Here is a 14298-nt window from a genome sequence, read left to right as displayed (position 1 = left end):
GAGGACCTAAGGCTGGGGGCTTAAGTGGAGAGGAAATGTTTTGAGAACGATGAGGGCAATGAATGTACAAATGTGCTTCACACAATTGATGTATGTATGCATTGTGATAAGAGTTGTATGAGCCCCTAATAAAACTATTAAACGCCCCTCCCCCCAAAAAAAGAAAGAGGACAAGCAATGGGAGCAATGAGCAAGCGACTCGCTGTGCAAATTATCACCAAGATCGTGGGACAGTTTGTATAACGCTTGCTAAACAAGAGACTAACTTGCTGTGTAAACTTTTACCTGAAGCACCAAACAGTATTCTAAGAAGAAAGAAAATAAGGATGGCCAACATGCTTCTAAATTTTATGAAAACGCTAACCCCAGAAATCCAAAATGGTCCCTCAGGAGAATAAGCACAACAAAATTGTGCTCACTTACTGCTCATCATATTGCTAAAATCAGTCATTAAGGAGTCATACGGGGATTTTTTTTTTGGGGGGGGGGGAGATAAGCGTGACAGCAGAGAGAAATAATGCAAGTTAAAACAAAATCGAAAAAAAAAATCAAACATCATCTTTAAAGTGCTGGGGAGGGGGGGTGGGACGGGGGCGAGGAGGAAAGCTGTCAAGCTAGAATTCGCCAAACTTCTCAAAACAGGAGGGAAAAACCAGCCATAATTACAAATGTGCAAACAGAAGACAAATTAGATAAGTAAAACCGAGTCAAACTTAAGTATCTGTGCTCATCAAAAGACTATCAAAAGAGGCAAAAGAACCCACAGATGAAGGGAGAATCTGGGAATGAAATATCTGAAAAGGGTCAAATCTCCAAAATAGGTACAGAACGTCAACAACTCAAACCATATCCTAGTTTAGCGAGTAGCCTCTGAGCTCTCAAAAGCTTGCAGCCCACAGGGCTAATCTATGGGGCTAGTCTATGCGACGAAGAGCACACAAGAACCAGTCTCGTCTCTCCTAAAAGCTGAACTACATGGTGGCTGGCTCTGACTAACAACCTTTTTGACCAGGGACACATGAGATGCTCCTCCACAGAGCAGGACAGAAACAAAGCTAGCACCCCTAAAATATAATCCAGAGTTACAACCAGCAGAGACTAGCTGGTCCCCCAAGGTTGTTGCCCTGTCACACCTTTTAACTTGGACATTAACCTGCTTCCAGAGGTTACCTTTCAGCCAAGGAATAGATTGGCTTATAGGATAAACATTATCACCAGTGACTATTGTGCTCTTGTAAATAGCCAACTGCGTGAGAAAAACCCGTGTCAATATTTCCCCTAAAACAATGATGAAGTCAGAGGGTGGGCGGGAAAGCTAGGTGAAGGGAAACGGAATAAACAGAATGGAAATCATGAGCATGCTGATTCATTGTGAAGAAAATAACATCCAAGATGTATAGACATTGTTAAGTTGGGAACTAATTTGCCAGGATACAGTCAGATAAAAAAAATACAGTCAGATAAAAAACGAGGGAGAAATACTCTTCTCAACCAGAACCCAAAGCCTTCCCTGGCAGCAGAAACTGTGAAATAAAATGTTCGATGAAATTCTTCAGGTTCAATGAAAATGGCACCAGATGGCTTTCCGGCACGGACCACCGCCCCGGCGATCATGCCTCTCGCAAAGGACCTCCTTCAACCCTCTCCCGAAGAGGAGAAGAGAAAACACAAGAAGCACCTGGTGCAGAGCCCCAATTCCTACTTCATGGACGTCAAATGCCCAGGCTGCTATAAAATCTCCACGGTCTTCAGCCATGCACAAACCGTCGTTTTGTGTGTTGGCTGCTCTACAGTCCTCTGTCAGCCTCCAGGAGGAAAAGCCAGGCTCACAGAAGGATGCTCCCTCAGACGGAAGCAGCACTAAAAGACCCTGAATCGAGATGAGTGGGGAGGCATTCTAATAAACTCATTGTGGATACAAAAAAGAAAAGAAAATGGCACTAGATGGAAACTTGAACGCAGGGCCAGAAATGAAGAGCAGGAGAAAGATACCAATGTAATTATAAAAAAACACTTTCTCTCATTTTTAAGTTTCTTTGAAAGATACACACACATGGAAGAAGCACGCCAGCCTGTGTGACCACGAGGTGCTGAAGGGACCAGGTATCAGGCACCAAAGAACAAAAAATCATATCATTGTAAATGAGGGGGAGTGTGGAGTGGAGACCCAAGACCCATCTGTAGGTAACTGGACATCCCCTCACAGAGGGTCATGGGGAGAAGAGCCAGTCAGGGTGCAGAGTAGCAATGATGAAACATACAACTTTCCTCTAGTTCTTGAATGCTTCCTCCCCCCACTATCATGATCCCAATTCTACTTTACAAATCTGGCTAGACCAGAGGATGTACACTGGTACACATAGGAACTGGAAACACAGGGAATCCAGGGCAGATGATCCCTTCAGGACCAGTGGTGAGAGTGGTGATACCAAGAGGCTGGAGGGAGGGTTGGGTGGAAAGGGGGAACCAATTACAAGGATCTACATATAACCTCCTCCCTGGGGGATGGACAACAGAAAAGTGGGTGAAGGGAGACGTCAGGCAGTATAAGATATGATGACAAAATAATAATTTATAAATTATGAAGGGTTCATGAGGGAGGGGAGAAATGAGGAGCTGATGCAGGGGCTTAAGTGGAGAGCAAATGCTTTGAGAATGATGATAGCAACAATGGTACAAATGTGCTTGACACAATGGATGTATTTATGGATTGTGATAAGAATTGTACGAGCCCCTAATAAAATTATTTTTAAAAAAACAAAAAATAAATAAATAATCCTGTGTCATTTAATGTCACAGTCTAAAGTCCAACACTACAGGAATCCAACAAATCTGGAAATAATTTATTTGGGGGTTTACAAAGTATGTCAAATATACAATCAGAGACGAGACAGGAAGGGGAAATGTAAATGTTTTATGAAGATGTGATCTAAAAGCAAACTGTACGGTGTTTAAGTGTGAGCACACCAAAGAAACAGACCTTATTGTAGGCCGAGTTCCCCACAAAGCAGACTTGGAGCTGGGGCGTAGTGTGCCGGAGACTTACTCAGGAGTTATCGTTAGCAAGTAACTGAAGGAAGGCGACGGAAGCCTAGTGGGCAGGGTGAGAATGCAGGCTACAATTGCCTTGGCCACACCCCTGTGACGTTCTGGAGTGATACTGGTACTGTGGAAGTGTCCTGGGCTTTCTTAGTGTCCATGCATCCATCACCAGATGTGAGCTACCTCAGAGGGGCCAATGACCTTGGGTAACATGGCTCTCTGCAGCTGAGAACAATCTTTAAAACAACAGACAGTAAGCTGTCTTAGCAGCTGGGACAATAATTACTTCTTGAAATGATTTCTGATTAAAGCGGGATCGGAACAGCACTTAATAGTATCCACCAGAGAACCAATAACCCAATGACACATATAAAATAGGACACTACCAAACAAAACAAGAAACCTCAAATAACTCAACACAGTAAAAGAGGAAAGACAAAAACAAAAAAAACCCCAAGGAACCAGATGAACAAACAGCAAGATGTTAGATCTAAACAAACTGTATCAATAATCACATAATGCAAATATACTCTAAACACTCCACTTAAAAGGCAGCCTTTAGAGTTCAAGTAGGCTAGAAGTTTTAAAAGCATACCATGCAAACAATAATTACATGAATGGTGGACTATCATAATTTTGGGAAAAGTCGCATTCAGAACAAGGACTATCACCAGGGAGGAAGAACATTTCATAATAATTGAGTCTACTTATCAGAAAGCATAACAATTCTAAATGTGTACGCCCCAAGTAACAGAGCTTCAAGCATAGGAAGCAAAAAGGGAAATAACGGTAAGGAAATAGGAGATTTCAACCCTCCTCTTTCAGTAATTACACAACAAGTAAACAGAAAATCAGTTGAACGAGACAACCAACTTGACTTTATTGTGATTTACTGAGTAGTTCTGGTGGCAATAGTGGATGATGTGGTGGACTGCTCACACCAAGGTCAGCAGTTCAAAACCACCATCAGTCCCAAGAGAGTCCAGGAAACCCACAGGGCCAGTTCTACCCCTGTCCTATACAACATATCAGAATATGTGGCCCTGCAATCACAGTAATAATAATCGATGAACAGATATAAAAGAGACATGCATGTGAAACGGGGGGTGGGGGGCAACACACATATACATGTAGATAGGCTTGACAGAAGATAATCCGACATTTTTTTGCATGTCCTGCAAATATATCCCTGAATATAGTAAAGCATCCAGGGGGAAACGTTGTAAGAACTCTCAGCCACAGTCAAATATCGCGAGGAAACGAGTCTTGGGAGCATCAAGGTCAACTGGCATCACATAGTCCACAAAGACAACGTTCTACTTCTGTGAGTACTGACTGGAGTCTTAACATCTTTTCAGTGGCCATGTAAGGTGCAACTAATGGTCTCTTTGCATCTGAAGCAAAGAAATAATAAATCCAAAGGATGAACAGATCACACAAGACCCCCATGACCCTGAGACCAGAAGGACTACCCAGTCCCCATTGATGGCTGCCTCTGAAAGGGACAGGCTCTGTCTCCCACAGCACTCTCCTTTTCCAGCAAGGTTGTCTAATTCAGTGCCATGACCACACGGAACTCACCGACAAGTCATGATCAAGGGGTTTATTCAGGAAGTTAGCAAGTTACAGTTCAGGCCGATCACTGCATGTGTGAGTCAGAAGAGGAATTCGTGGGCTAATATCGAACTTATGGGCTAATGTCGAACTTAAGAACTTGAGCTAGACCTGGCTTTTATTGATGCATAATTAATTACTTCTTGATATGAAGTTCTCTCGTACAATATATGAGTGTCCATGAATTTGTTTCTCTAGTCAACCCGCGTTCTAACACACAGTCATTTTTTCCCTGTAGGTCTTTTCAAATGCAGATGCCCTCTCAATATCAGGTCCCTTACTCTACCACTGGTCTTCAAACAAAGATCCATTTCTTCCAAGCAATGACTAACTCCCCCTGGAGCACAGCCAAGCAAGTGCAGGATCAAAGTGGGTTTCTAAGCTCTCTGTAATCATGATTGATTTCCTATTTTACAATACAAGGTAAGAGAAATATTCAATATCCACAGTGCAGTCAAATAAACATTCAATCCTTTTAATAATACCCCAATGTAACATTCTCTTTTCCACTCTGGACTGTCTCCATTAATGTGCATATAGCCGTGGGCCTCTGGCTGGGTGGCTCCAATAGGTCCTGGGCTCCTATCAATTAATTATCTATCGCCTACCCAGCCTGGCCTGTGCCCCAGGGCCCTCCCGAAGCAGCCCTTCTCCCTCAGCTGCAGCATATAATTTGTTACATTCTTGCAGCAATTACAAAATAACAAGAATGAAGGTAACCGTTTAAGAATATAAAAGTTTCACTTCTCATTACCCTCATTCATTCTTTTACAAAGTCCTGTGATTCTAGTCCATCTGGAGGCACTGCAACAAATCCCACACTCCTGATTCCCATTGCTGTGTCTCACACAGACGTCTACTTTTTTCAGCTAGGTTCTTAATTAACTGCAATGACCACAGAGAATTCACAGACAATAGTCCTGATCAAGGGGTTTATTCAGGAAGTTAACAGATTACATTTCATGCGAGAAATGCTTGGGATGCAGCTGTTCAGGCAGGACAGTCTCTTCTCTGCAGTGCCTGCAGGAAAGCCTCTCTCTCACTGGCTTTCAGCCTTTGGCCGGGCCTCGGCCACTGTTACAGGCAACGTTCTTTGGGGACTGCTAATAAATGTCCTAAAGGCATGCCACTCTGCTCTAAGCCTCTGGCACACAGCCCCAGCTCCCTAGGTCAGCACACCCAGCTCCCCCAACTACCTGCCCAGAAGCACCCCTGCTCCACAAGATAAGCACTCAGCTTTCCTTGCTTAGTGGGCTGGGAAGCCCACTGCTCTGTCTCATGTTGTTTCTACTGTCCCTCTGCCATTCTCCTGGCGTCAAAGCTATCTCCTGGATCTAAGAGCTTCATTGTGTAGGGATATTGGGGTCCCCAGGACAGGCTCCACTCCTAGCTGTGGTTGGTGATGAGCTCCCGCCTTACTGATTCTGAGATGGCTCGCTTTAGAGCCAGCAGGGTGGCGATCACTCACAGCTGAGTCACAGGATACACTCAGTAGCTCCCTGCACCTTCTTACCTCGACTCAGCAGGAAAGTGAGGGTCCTTTGGTGAGAGTGAGAAGGGCTATGGCTACAGGAGCCATAAAAAAAGACGAGGCTTGTGGGTCTGATAGAGACTGGTGGAACTCCCAAGGTTATGGCCCTCATTCACACCTTTTGATTGAGCCTAAAACTGAACTCCCCCTCACCCGCCAGGTCAACTTTCAGCCGAGCAATAGGCTGGTTGATAAGGCTGATTAGGTAATAACACATTCATTAAAACGCACAACCATAGGAGATCAAAGGGGCAGTATGTGCCCAGGGAGAAAGCACAGAATGCAGGAAGGAATAGGAAAGACGGATGAACAGAGACAGGGATGCACAGCGAGGAAGTGGGAAGAGTGCTGTTGTATTGTAGGGACTGCAATCAACATCACAAAGCAAATTGTATACAAACAGTTGAGTGGAACATGAATTTGCTCAGTAAACTTTCACCCTAATCACAATAAAAAGTGATTTTTTCTTAAATGTGTGAAATGTAGTTAAGATAGCACCTAGAGAGAAATACAAGAGGGTGTACCCCGCCAAAAATTTTTTTTTTCAAAGCTATGTATTAAAATATTTTTACAAAACAACCTCATCACCTTCAAAGTACTCTTCATGACACTTAATACATTCGTCAAATCTGCGATTCCATTCTTGGAAACATTTTTCAGACTCCTCTGATAGCACCTCCCTCGTTTTTTTCTTCACCTCTTCTGCCTCGTGAAATTACTGTCCTTCCATGTCCCTCTGCATTCGTGGAAACAAAAAGAAGTCGCAAGGAACAAGATCAGGTGAGCAAAGTGCATGAGGCAAGAGTGGCATGCTGTTTTTTGCCCAAAATTGAGGCACTGAGAGGGCTGCATGAGCAGCCACATTGGCTGATAGGAAACCAGACCCCGTCTGCCACAGACCAGGCCTTGTTTGTCGCACACGGTCACACAATCTTTTCAGAACCTCTAAACAGAAAGCTTGATTAACAGTCTGACCTGGTTGAATGAACTCCAAATGCACTACAAGCCGACATTTTTGTCCATTCGGGGAAGTTGACAGGAGGTCCAGAACAAGGTTTGTCATCAACCAACAGTTCACCTTTTTTGAAATGAGACAACCACTCGTACACTTGAGTTTTTCCCATAGCGCTGTCCTTGTAAACCATGTTCAACATCACAACAGTTTCTGCAGCATTTTTCCCAAGCAGGAAACAAAATTTCACAGCCGCACACTATTCTCTTAAATCAACCACCACAAAAAAGAACCAGGTTTGAACAAAATAATACTTTTATGAAAAAATTCACTGTGACCAGAGAGAACTCTCCTAGGTGATGCCACTGGGTGCACTAACTCAGAACAAGCTGCTTGATGCTCGCCTAGTGGGGAAAGTGCATTCTACAAACCTCTGCTCTGCCTAGCCCTATTCCAGTCTTTTTTTTTTTGTACCCTCTTGTAGAATGCTAACTACTTCGTTAGAAAATAAATGTCTTAAATTCCCAAGTTCTGCTCCCACCATGAAAATTTAGAAAGCCAGAGAAAATTAAACCTAAAATAAATGGAAGGAAATCAATTAATAAATAAGGATTTGATTACTAGAACCAGTAAGCCTCTAGCTAGACTGATTGAGAAAAAGAAAAAGCATCGTTACAGAGACTGTCGAGGTATAAGGATAAAAAGAGAATGTTATGAAAAAAGTCATGCCAATAAATTTGACAACTTAGGTAAAAGGGGACATTCCTTGGAAGACCAAAAGTATTACAATGAACAAAACTAATCTAGAGGTTGTCACTATGAAATATCGAAGAACAAATAAAACGAATACCATTCAAACCCTTTCATGAAATGGAGGGTACTTCTCCTAACTCCTTTTAAGAGTCCAGTATTTCAAACTGATGACAGATATCTCAAGAAAATAGAACTTCAGAACACTATTACTTAAACATTTCTTTCTATCTTCTTTTTGTCAAATTCTTCATACTTCTGTCAAGGCACCTAACAACAGCAACAGCGTAGACACAGTGTATGAGATGATGCCACTTCACAACACGGAGAAAAATGGATGGATTCATAAATACAAGGTATTTGGAAATCTGGACAGCCGTGTGGTTAAAAAAAAAGTAGAATTAGAATCATGCATCAGATCTATCAGCATAAATTCCAAATGACTTTGAGACCTAAATGTAAGAAAGTCTTAGGAGAAAGTATAGATGAGTTCATTTATAATTTGGGAGTTGGGAAAGTGTCATGTTATGCCTCAGAATCTAGAAGTAAACAGCATAAAAAGTGATCATTTTTGCCACATAAAAGTCATAATAATTAGACTGGTATTTTAAAATTTGTTCATTTGGTTTTAGGTTTGGGTCTTGGCAAAAAGCAAAACAAAACAACCAAACAAAACAAGATTATAACTAGTAAAATCAAAGGACAGATGGAAAACTAGGAGAAAATATTTGCAATTTCTATCTAAGACAATTATATGGAAATCTCTTAAAAATTAAAAAGAAAAATGCCAGAAACCCAATCTAAAAATGATCACAAACACAACCACCATCACTATCAACAAAATAGAGAGAGCTAATGTTTTTGTTGGTGATGTTATTTTCCCTTGAGTCAGCTTCAATTAATAGTGACCCCCATGGATGCAGGGTCTCAAGCCATCTTTATAACTGTTATGTTGAAGTCCTTTGTTGCAGTCTGATATAGTTAAAGTTTATTGTGCCAACCTGGCCAATAAAAACATGTGGGGTTAATTGAAGGGTGGAGAGATAAATGGCTCAGTGAGCCTCGCCTTTCTAGTTCTCAGGTCTCTTTATTTACTGATGGTCAGACCAGGGTGCAGCTGCCTTAGCCAGTTCCCTGCTTCAGCTTGCAAGGCTCACTTCCTGCAAGACATCCCCAAGGAGAAGCCGCATGGACCTACCCTGATGCAGCTTTGGGTGCTGGAGCAGCCGTGTGGAGACCCCTGTCAGTGCTGAGATGCTTACACGCTCACTGATTCAGCTTTCCTCCCGCAGTCGGCATCAGTGTGTATGTTTTTTAAGATGGAGGTGGACTTTGTGGATTGGTGTTGGACTTGTGGGCTTGGGCAGCACTGGGTTTGGATGTTTTCTTAATGTGCACTTACCCTTTATATAAAACTCTCTCTTATACATATGAGTTTCTGTGGATTTGTTTCTCTAAAGTACCCAAACTAACACACAGCCACTGTGCCAATTTGGCTCACTGAATTTTAGGTATTTTGTTAAATCCATTCATAAATATGTTTTTTATTTTCTATCTTTAATTAAAAATTGTCCTGAAACCTACATAACAAGACGTCGGTCAACACAACTTCCACATTCACAACTCAATGACACTGATTACATCTGTCCTGTTGTGCAACACGGTCACTATCCTCATCCAAACATCCCACTGCCATCAACATAAACTCAATGCCAACAAGATAACTCTTTCTCTCCCCTTATAATCAGTAATCATTTTTGTTACCAGCCTCCAAAAACCGAAGGGCCGGGAGGCGCAATTGTGCAGCAATAGTATATAAAGATGACAGTAAAATCATTGAAGGTAGCAAATATAGGAAAGAGATTAAAATAAAGGAGTCAGACATATTTTATGGTAGCATGCTGACCTCAGCTCTTGATGGTCCACACGGAACTGGGAGAAGTGAGAGGGAGCCTTTACTATCTTGGGACATTTACAAAGTAGCCTTAAGACGTGCATATTCAGTAGTTACATGCATCACAAGGTGGGTGGTGTCTATATTAAGGTCCCTGAGCTCACAGGTGAGGAAACCTAATGTCTGCATTGAGGAAAGGTACAAGGGGAGTTGGGCGCCAAAGCGGGTAGAGAGCAAAAGAATAATGTCTGGTTCTATAGGGAGATACAATCAACCATGAGCTCACTTTAAGGCAGCATAGTGGTTAAGGGGAGAATCTGTGGGAATGATTTTTGAAGGAGCATTTTGTACTTGGACTTTACCTCTAATGGACCAAAGTGGAGGCTTTCCTACCGTGGAATACCAGCTTTCCAGATTCCCTCTAAGTTAGGGAACACAGTCCTCATCATATTTCCTTTAGTGTTAGTTTCCCACATTTGCTTATTTCATCTATGTGAGATCATATAGTATTTGTCCTTTTGTGACTTATTTCATTCAGTAAAAATTGTCAAGGTTCATCCATGTTGTAACATGCATCAGAACTTAAATTCTCTTTATGGCTATACAGTGAACCCTCATTTATCGCAGTTAATCGGTTCTAGACCCTACCGTGATAAATGAAATTCCGCGAAGTAGGATTCCTTATTTGTAAATCAAATATTTTCGTAGTTGGAGCATAGAGGACATGAAAAAACACCCTTTAGTCACCATTACACTCACATTACCCAATTTATTAAACGAAAAAGGGAAAATACAGTAAAACATTTTGGACGTTACAATTATCATTTATTACTTATTATATTATTTATGGCATCTAGTTTACAGTATTACATATTTCACATACAGTATTATTATACATAGTTCTTACAAATACTGTAATCAATAGCCTATGAAATGACTTAAGGGATGTACTCTACACGTGGGTCGCCGTCTTTTTCCTCTGAAGGAGCGGGTGTAGGCAGTGGGTGCTGTTACGCAAAAACCGCGATAGAGTGAAGCCGCGGAAGTCAAAGCGCGAAGTGGCGAGGGTTCACTGTATAATATTCCATTGTATGTGCATACCATATTTTGATTATCCATTCATCTATTGATGGACAGTTAGGTGGTTCCCACCTTTTGTCTATAGCAAAAAGTGCTTCAATGAGCCTCAGACTACGTGTTTCAGTTTATATTCTATTTTTTCCCAACAGTTGTACTAGCACATAATTCGCGTGTCAGGCAATTGAACAGTTCATTCATTCAGTCGCATCAAGGGGGTTGTACAATCATCAATAGATCTATTTTGAGCCTTCCCTCTTCCCCATGATCACATCGCTTTCAAACTGACCTGTGCAATCGCCATCAGTGCTAGTGCTCCCTCCACCCCGTTGGCATTCTTGCCTTCGATTTTTCTGAGTATGACATGGGATTGGGATTGTTGGGTCATATGGTCATTCTATGTTCAACTTTTTGAGGAACTGCCAAAATGGTTTCCACTGTGGCTGCACCATTTCACATTCCCCCCAGTAATGGATGTGGGTTCTAGCTTCTCCACAACCTCGACAAACAATTGCTAAGTCAAACTATGACATCAGCAATGATATCCTTCAGCCCCTGTCCTCTTCTACATCTGACTTAAATTTCTGGTGGCTCCCTGTTGATGCAACCATTTTTGAATTATCTCTAGCAAAATTTTACTTACATGTGACGTTGATATTGTCCAACCACTTCCACATTCTATTGGATCATCTTTCTTTGGAATGGACACGAATACAGATCTTTTCATGTTAGCTATCCAGATAACTTGTTTCCCAGATTTCCAAATTTCTTGGCATAGATGAGTTAGCAGCTCCAGAGTTGGTTTGTAAACATCTCAATTGGTACTCTGTCAATTTCTGGAGCCTTGATTTTCAGACTTCTTCCTCCAATACCACAGGTTCTTGATCATATGCTACTTCTTGAAATGATTAAATGTCACTCAGTTCTTCTTGGTACACTGACTCTTTGTATTCCTTCTATCTTCTTTTGATGTTTCTAGCACCATTAAATATTTTGCCCAGAGGATCCTTGAATACTGCAACTCAAGGAAAGTCCAGTCAATTGCATATAGCAATTCCAAAATCCCACCAGGCAGGTGTTGTCTCCTTCCTTCTTGCTCCTTGCCCCCCAGCTCTGAGGGAAGGCAATATTCGGTTGTTAGAAATCCTGAGTAGATTAATGATTTATTGCTGCATACTGATTTTAAAAGGCTTAACGCAACACCCACTTATTATCTGAGTTTTTGTGGGTGAAGACTGTAGGTACAGCTTAGCTGGGTCCTCTGCCTCAGACTCTCCTACAAGTCTCAAAGCTTAGACCAGGTGTATGGTCTCATTAGAGCAGTGGTTCTCAACCTTCCTAATTCCGCAACCCATTAATAGTTCCTCATGTTGTGATAAGTCCCAACCATAAAATTATTTTCATTGCTACTTCCATAACTGTAATTTTACTACTGTTAGCAATCGGGTGACCCCTGTGAAAGGGTTGTTTGACCCCCAAAGGGGTCGCGACCCACAGGTTGAGAACTGCTGCTCTATAACCTTTGTCTTTCTATTAACCTCCTCTACCAGTATCTACTTCATGTAGGATTTCAAAGGTATTTGCACAGTTGTGCAAAAAGTCTTTAGCATTTAAGAGTTTTAAAACATCCCATTCATGTTTGAATATTGAGCTTATATATTTCTGCTTTCTTTCTTTCCTCTGAGAAGATCCTTTTAATGAGTTAAAGCTGGCCAAACAGTGAGACATGAGTTTGACATGGGGCTGGGAGGGGGCACTTTTCCACTGCACAGACCAAGTCATCTGTTGTCTTTGGTATCGTTCCCTTGAGAAAGGCTTGTATTTTTTATTCTACTGGTCATCTTTATACTGTGTTCTTTCTACCTTTATCCCCATTTCCACGTGGATCTTAGATCTACAGCTAAATATATTCAATGCTTATCACCAGCCCTTTTGCTGCAGTTTGCCCATTATCTCCTAATTGAAGGAAGCTTGTTTTTAGGAAGGGTTTTGAGAGCAATAGTCCCTGAATTCTTGCATCATTAAAACTTTCTTTCCCCCTGAGTCAATGATACTGAAATTGTAAAACCTTTGGTTCACATTTTTGAGTTTTTCCACAATGTTTTACTTCATGATAAGCCTGATGACAACCCAATCTCATTTCTTTAGTACACTAGGTCTCTGAGCCTGGAAGGTAAAGTCGTTTGTCCTTTCTCCCTCATTTTCAGAGTTGCAGAGTTTGCCAGGATATGTCTCAGAGCTGGTCACTCTGGGTCAATTTCCCAAGTAACATGATAAGGCCTTTTGATAAATATAAATATATATATTTCGGGATATATATATATATATATCCCAAAATTTCACTTGGACACTATTTTTTATTACTTTTCATTGTAATTTAGGCCAAAGTTACAGAACAACTTGGTTTTCCATTCAAAGATTCACACAATTTTTTGACATTAATTGTAGTCCCTGCCAAGTAATAGCACGTTTTTCACTTCCTGTGTCTGGTTTCCCTTCATCCTTTCATATCTATTTCTGCCTTCTGAATTTGGGCTGTATTATAAATACTCTGATCTCATTTTATCATGTCTTCGAAAACTCCAATTTTACCTTTGTTAGCTTTCCATTGCCTTTTATTTTTTAATAGTTTTATTGGGGGCTCTTACAGATCTTATAGCAATCCTTACATCCATTATATCAAACACATTTGTACATATGTTGCCATCATGGGTTCCAAAACTTTTTCCTACTTGAGCTCTTGTTATCAGCTCCTTACTTTTTTGTGCCCTCTTCTACCCGCCCACCTTGAACCCTTGATAAATTATCATTTTCTTATCTTACACCGTCCGCTGTCTCCCTTTACCCACGTTTCTGTGGTTCATCCCCCTGCATTGCCTTTCTTCTACACTTATCGTTTTCCTTCCGGATCCTTACATCCTTTATACACATCTATGTGGTAGTTACATCATCTGTTGTCAATTTGAGGATTAAGAGTGAAGTGGTGGAGTTGAGCCTGTCCATCAGTCATTTGGAGGCGATAAGGAGATAAATAGCTCCTTGGGGAAGGACACTAGCAGGGTCTCTGGGAGCCACTGCAGCTGATGACACATGGAGCTATGAGAGAGCCTCAGGGCTAGAGAAGCCGCATGGAGGCCCTGCCAGCGCTGAGATGTTTACACCACCACTGGATCCACAAAACATCCCACCCACTGGCCAGTGATCTTTCTGCACTTGGCATCATACCATGTGTTTCATGAGTCTGAAGAGGAATTTATAGATTGGTATCGGACATATGGACTATTATAGGACTTAAATGAACAGGGCTGGGATATTTCTCAATATTCAATTGCTCTTCTATACAAAGCTCTTTAAAAAAAATTGCTCGTGCAATTCTTATCACAATCCATACATACATCCATTGTGTCAAGCACATATGTACATTTGTTGCCCTCATTG

General features: G+C 41.5%; 1 protein-coding gene across 1 annotated transcript; it reads left to right on the top strand.

Annotated features, from left to right (window-relative positions):
* Window positions 1-1606: 1606 nt before the first annotated feature.
* Window positions 1607-1864, top strand: LOC101662459 (40S ribosomal protein S27-like). The gene has a single exon (XM_004708578.2). It carries the CDS (start codon window positions 1613-1615, stop codon window positions 1862-1864), a length of 252 nt encoding a protein of 83 aa, XP_004708635.1. The 5' UTR covers window positions 1607-1612.
* The last annotated feature ends 12434 nt before the right edge of the window (window positions 1865-14298 follow it).

This window comes from Echinops telfairi, unplaced genomic scaffold (assembly GCF_000313985.2).
Source record: "Echinops telfairi isolate 266 unplaced genomic scaffold, ASM31398v2 ScPeMD7_4225;HRSCAF=4972, whole genome shotgun sequence".
Classification (NCBI taxonomy): Eukaryota; Metazoa; Chordata; class Mammalia; order Afrosoricida; family Tenrecidae; genus Echinops; species Echinops telfairi.
This window is presented reverse-complemented; position numbering and strand designations above follow the sequence as displayed.

Coding starts and splice junctions, on each gene's coding strand:
- LOC101662459 (XM_004708578.2), top strand. CDS start 1,613: ATGCCTCTCGCAAAGGACCTCCTTCAACCCTCTCCCGAAGAGGAGAAG.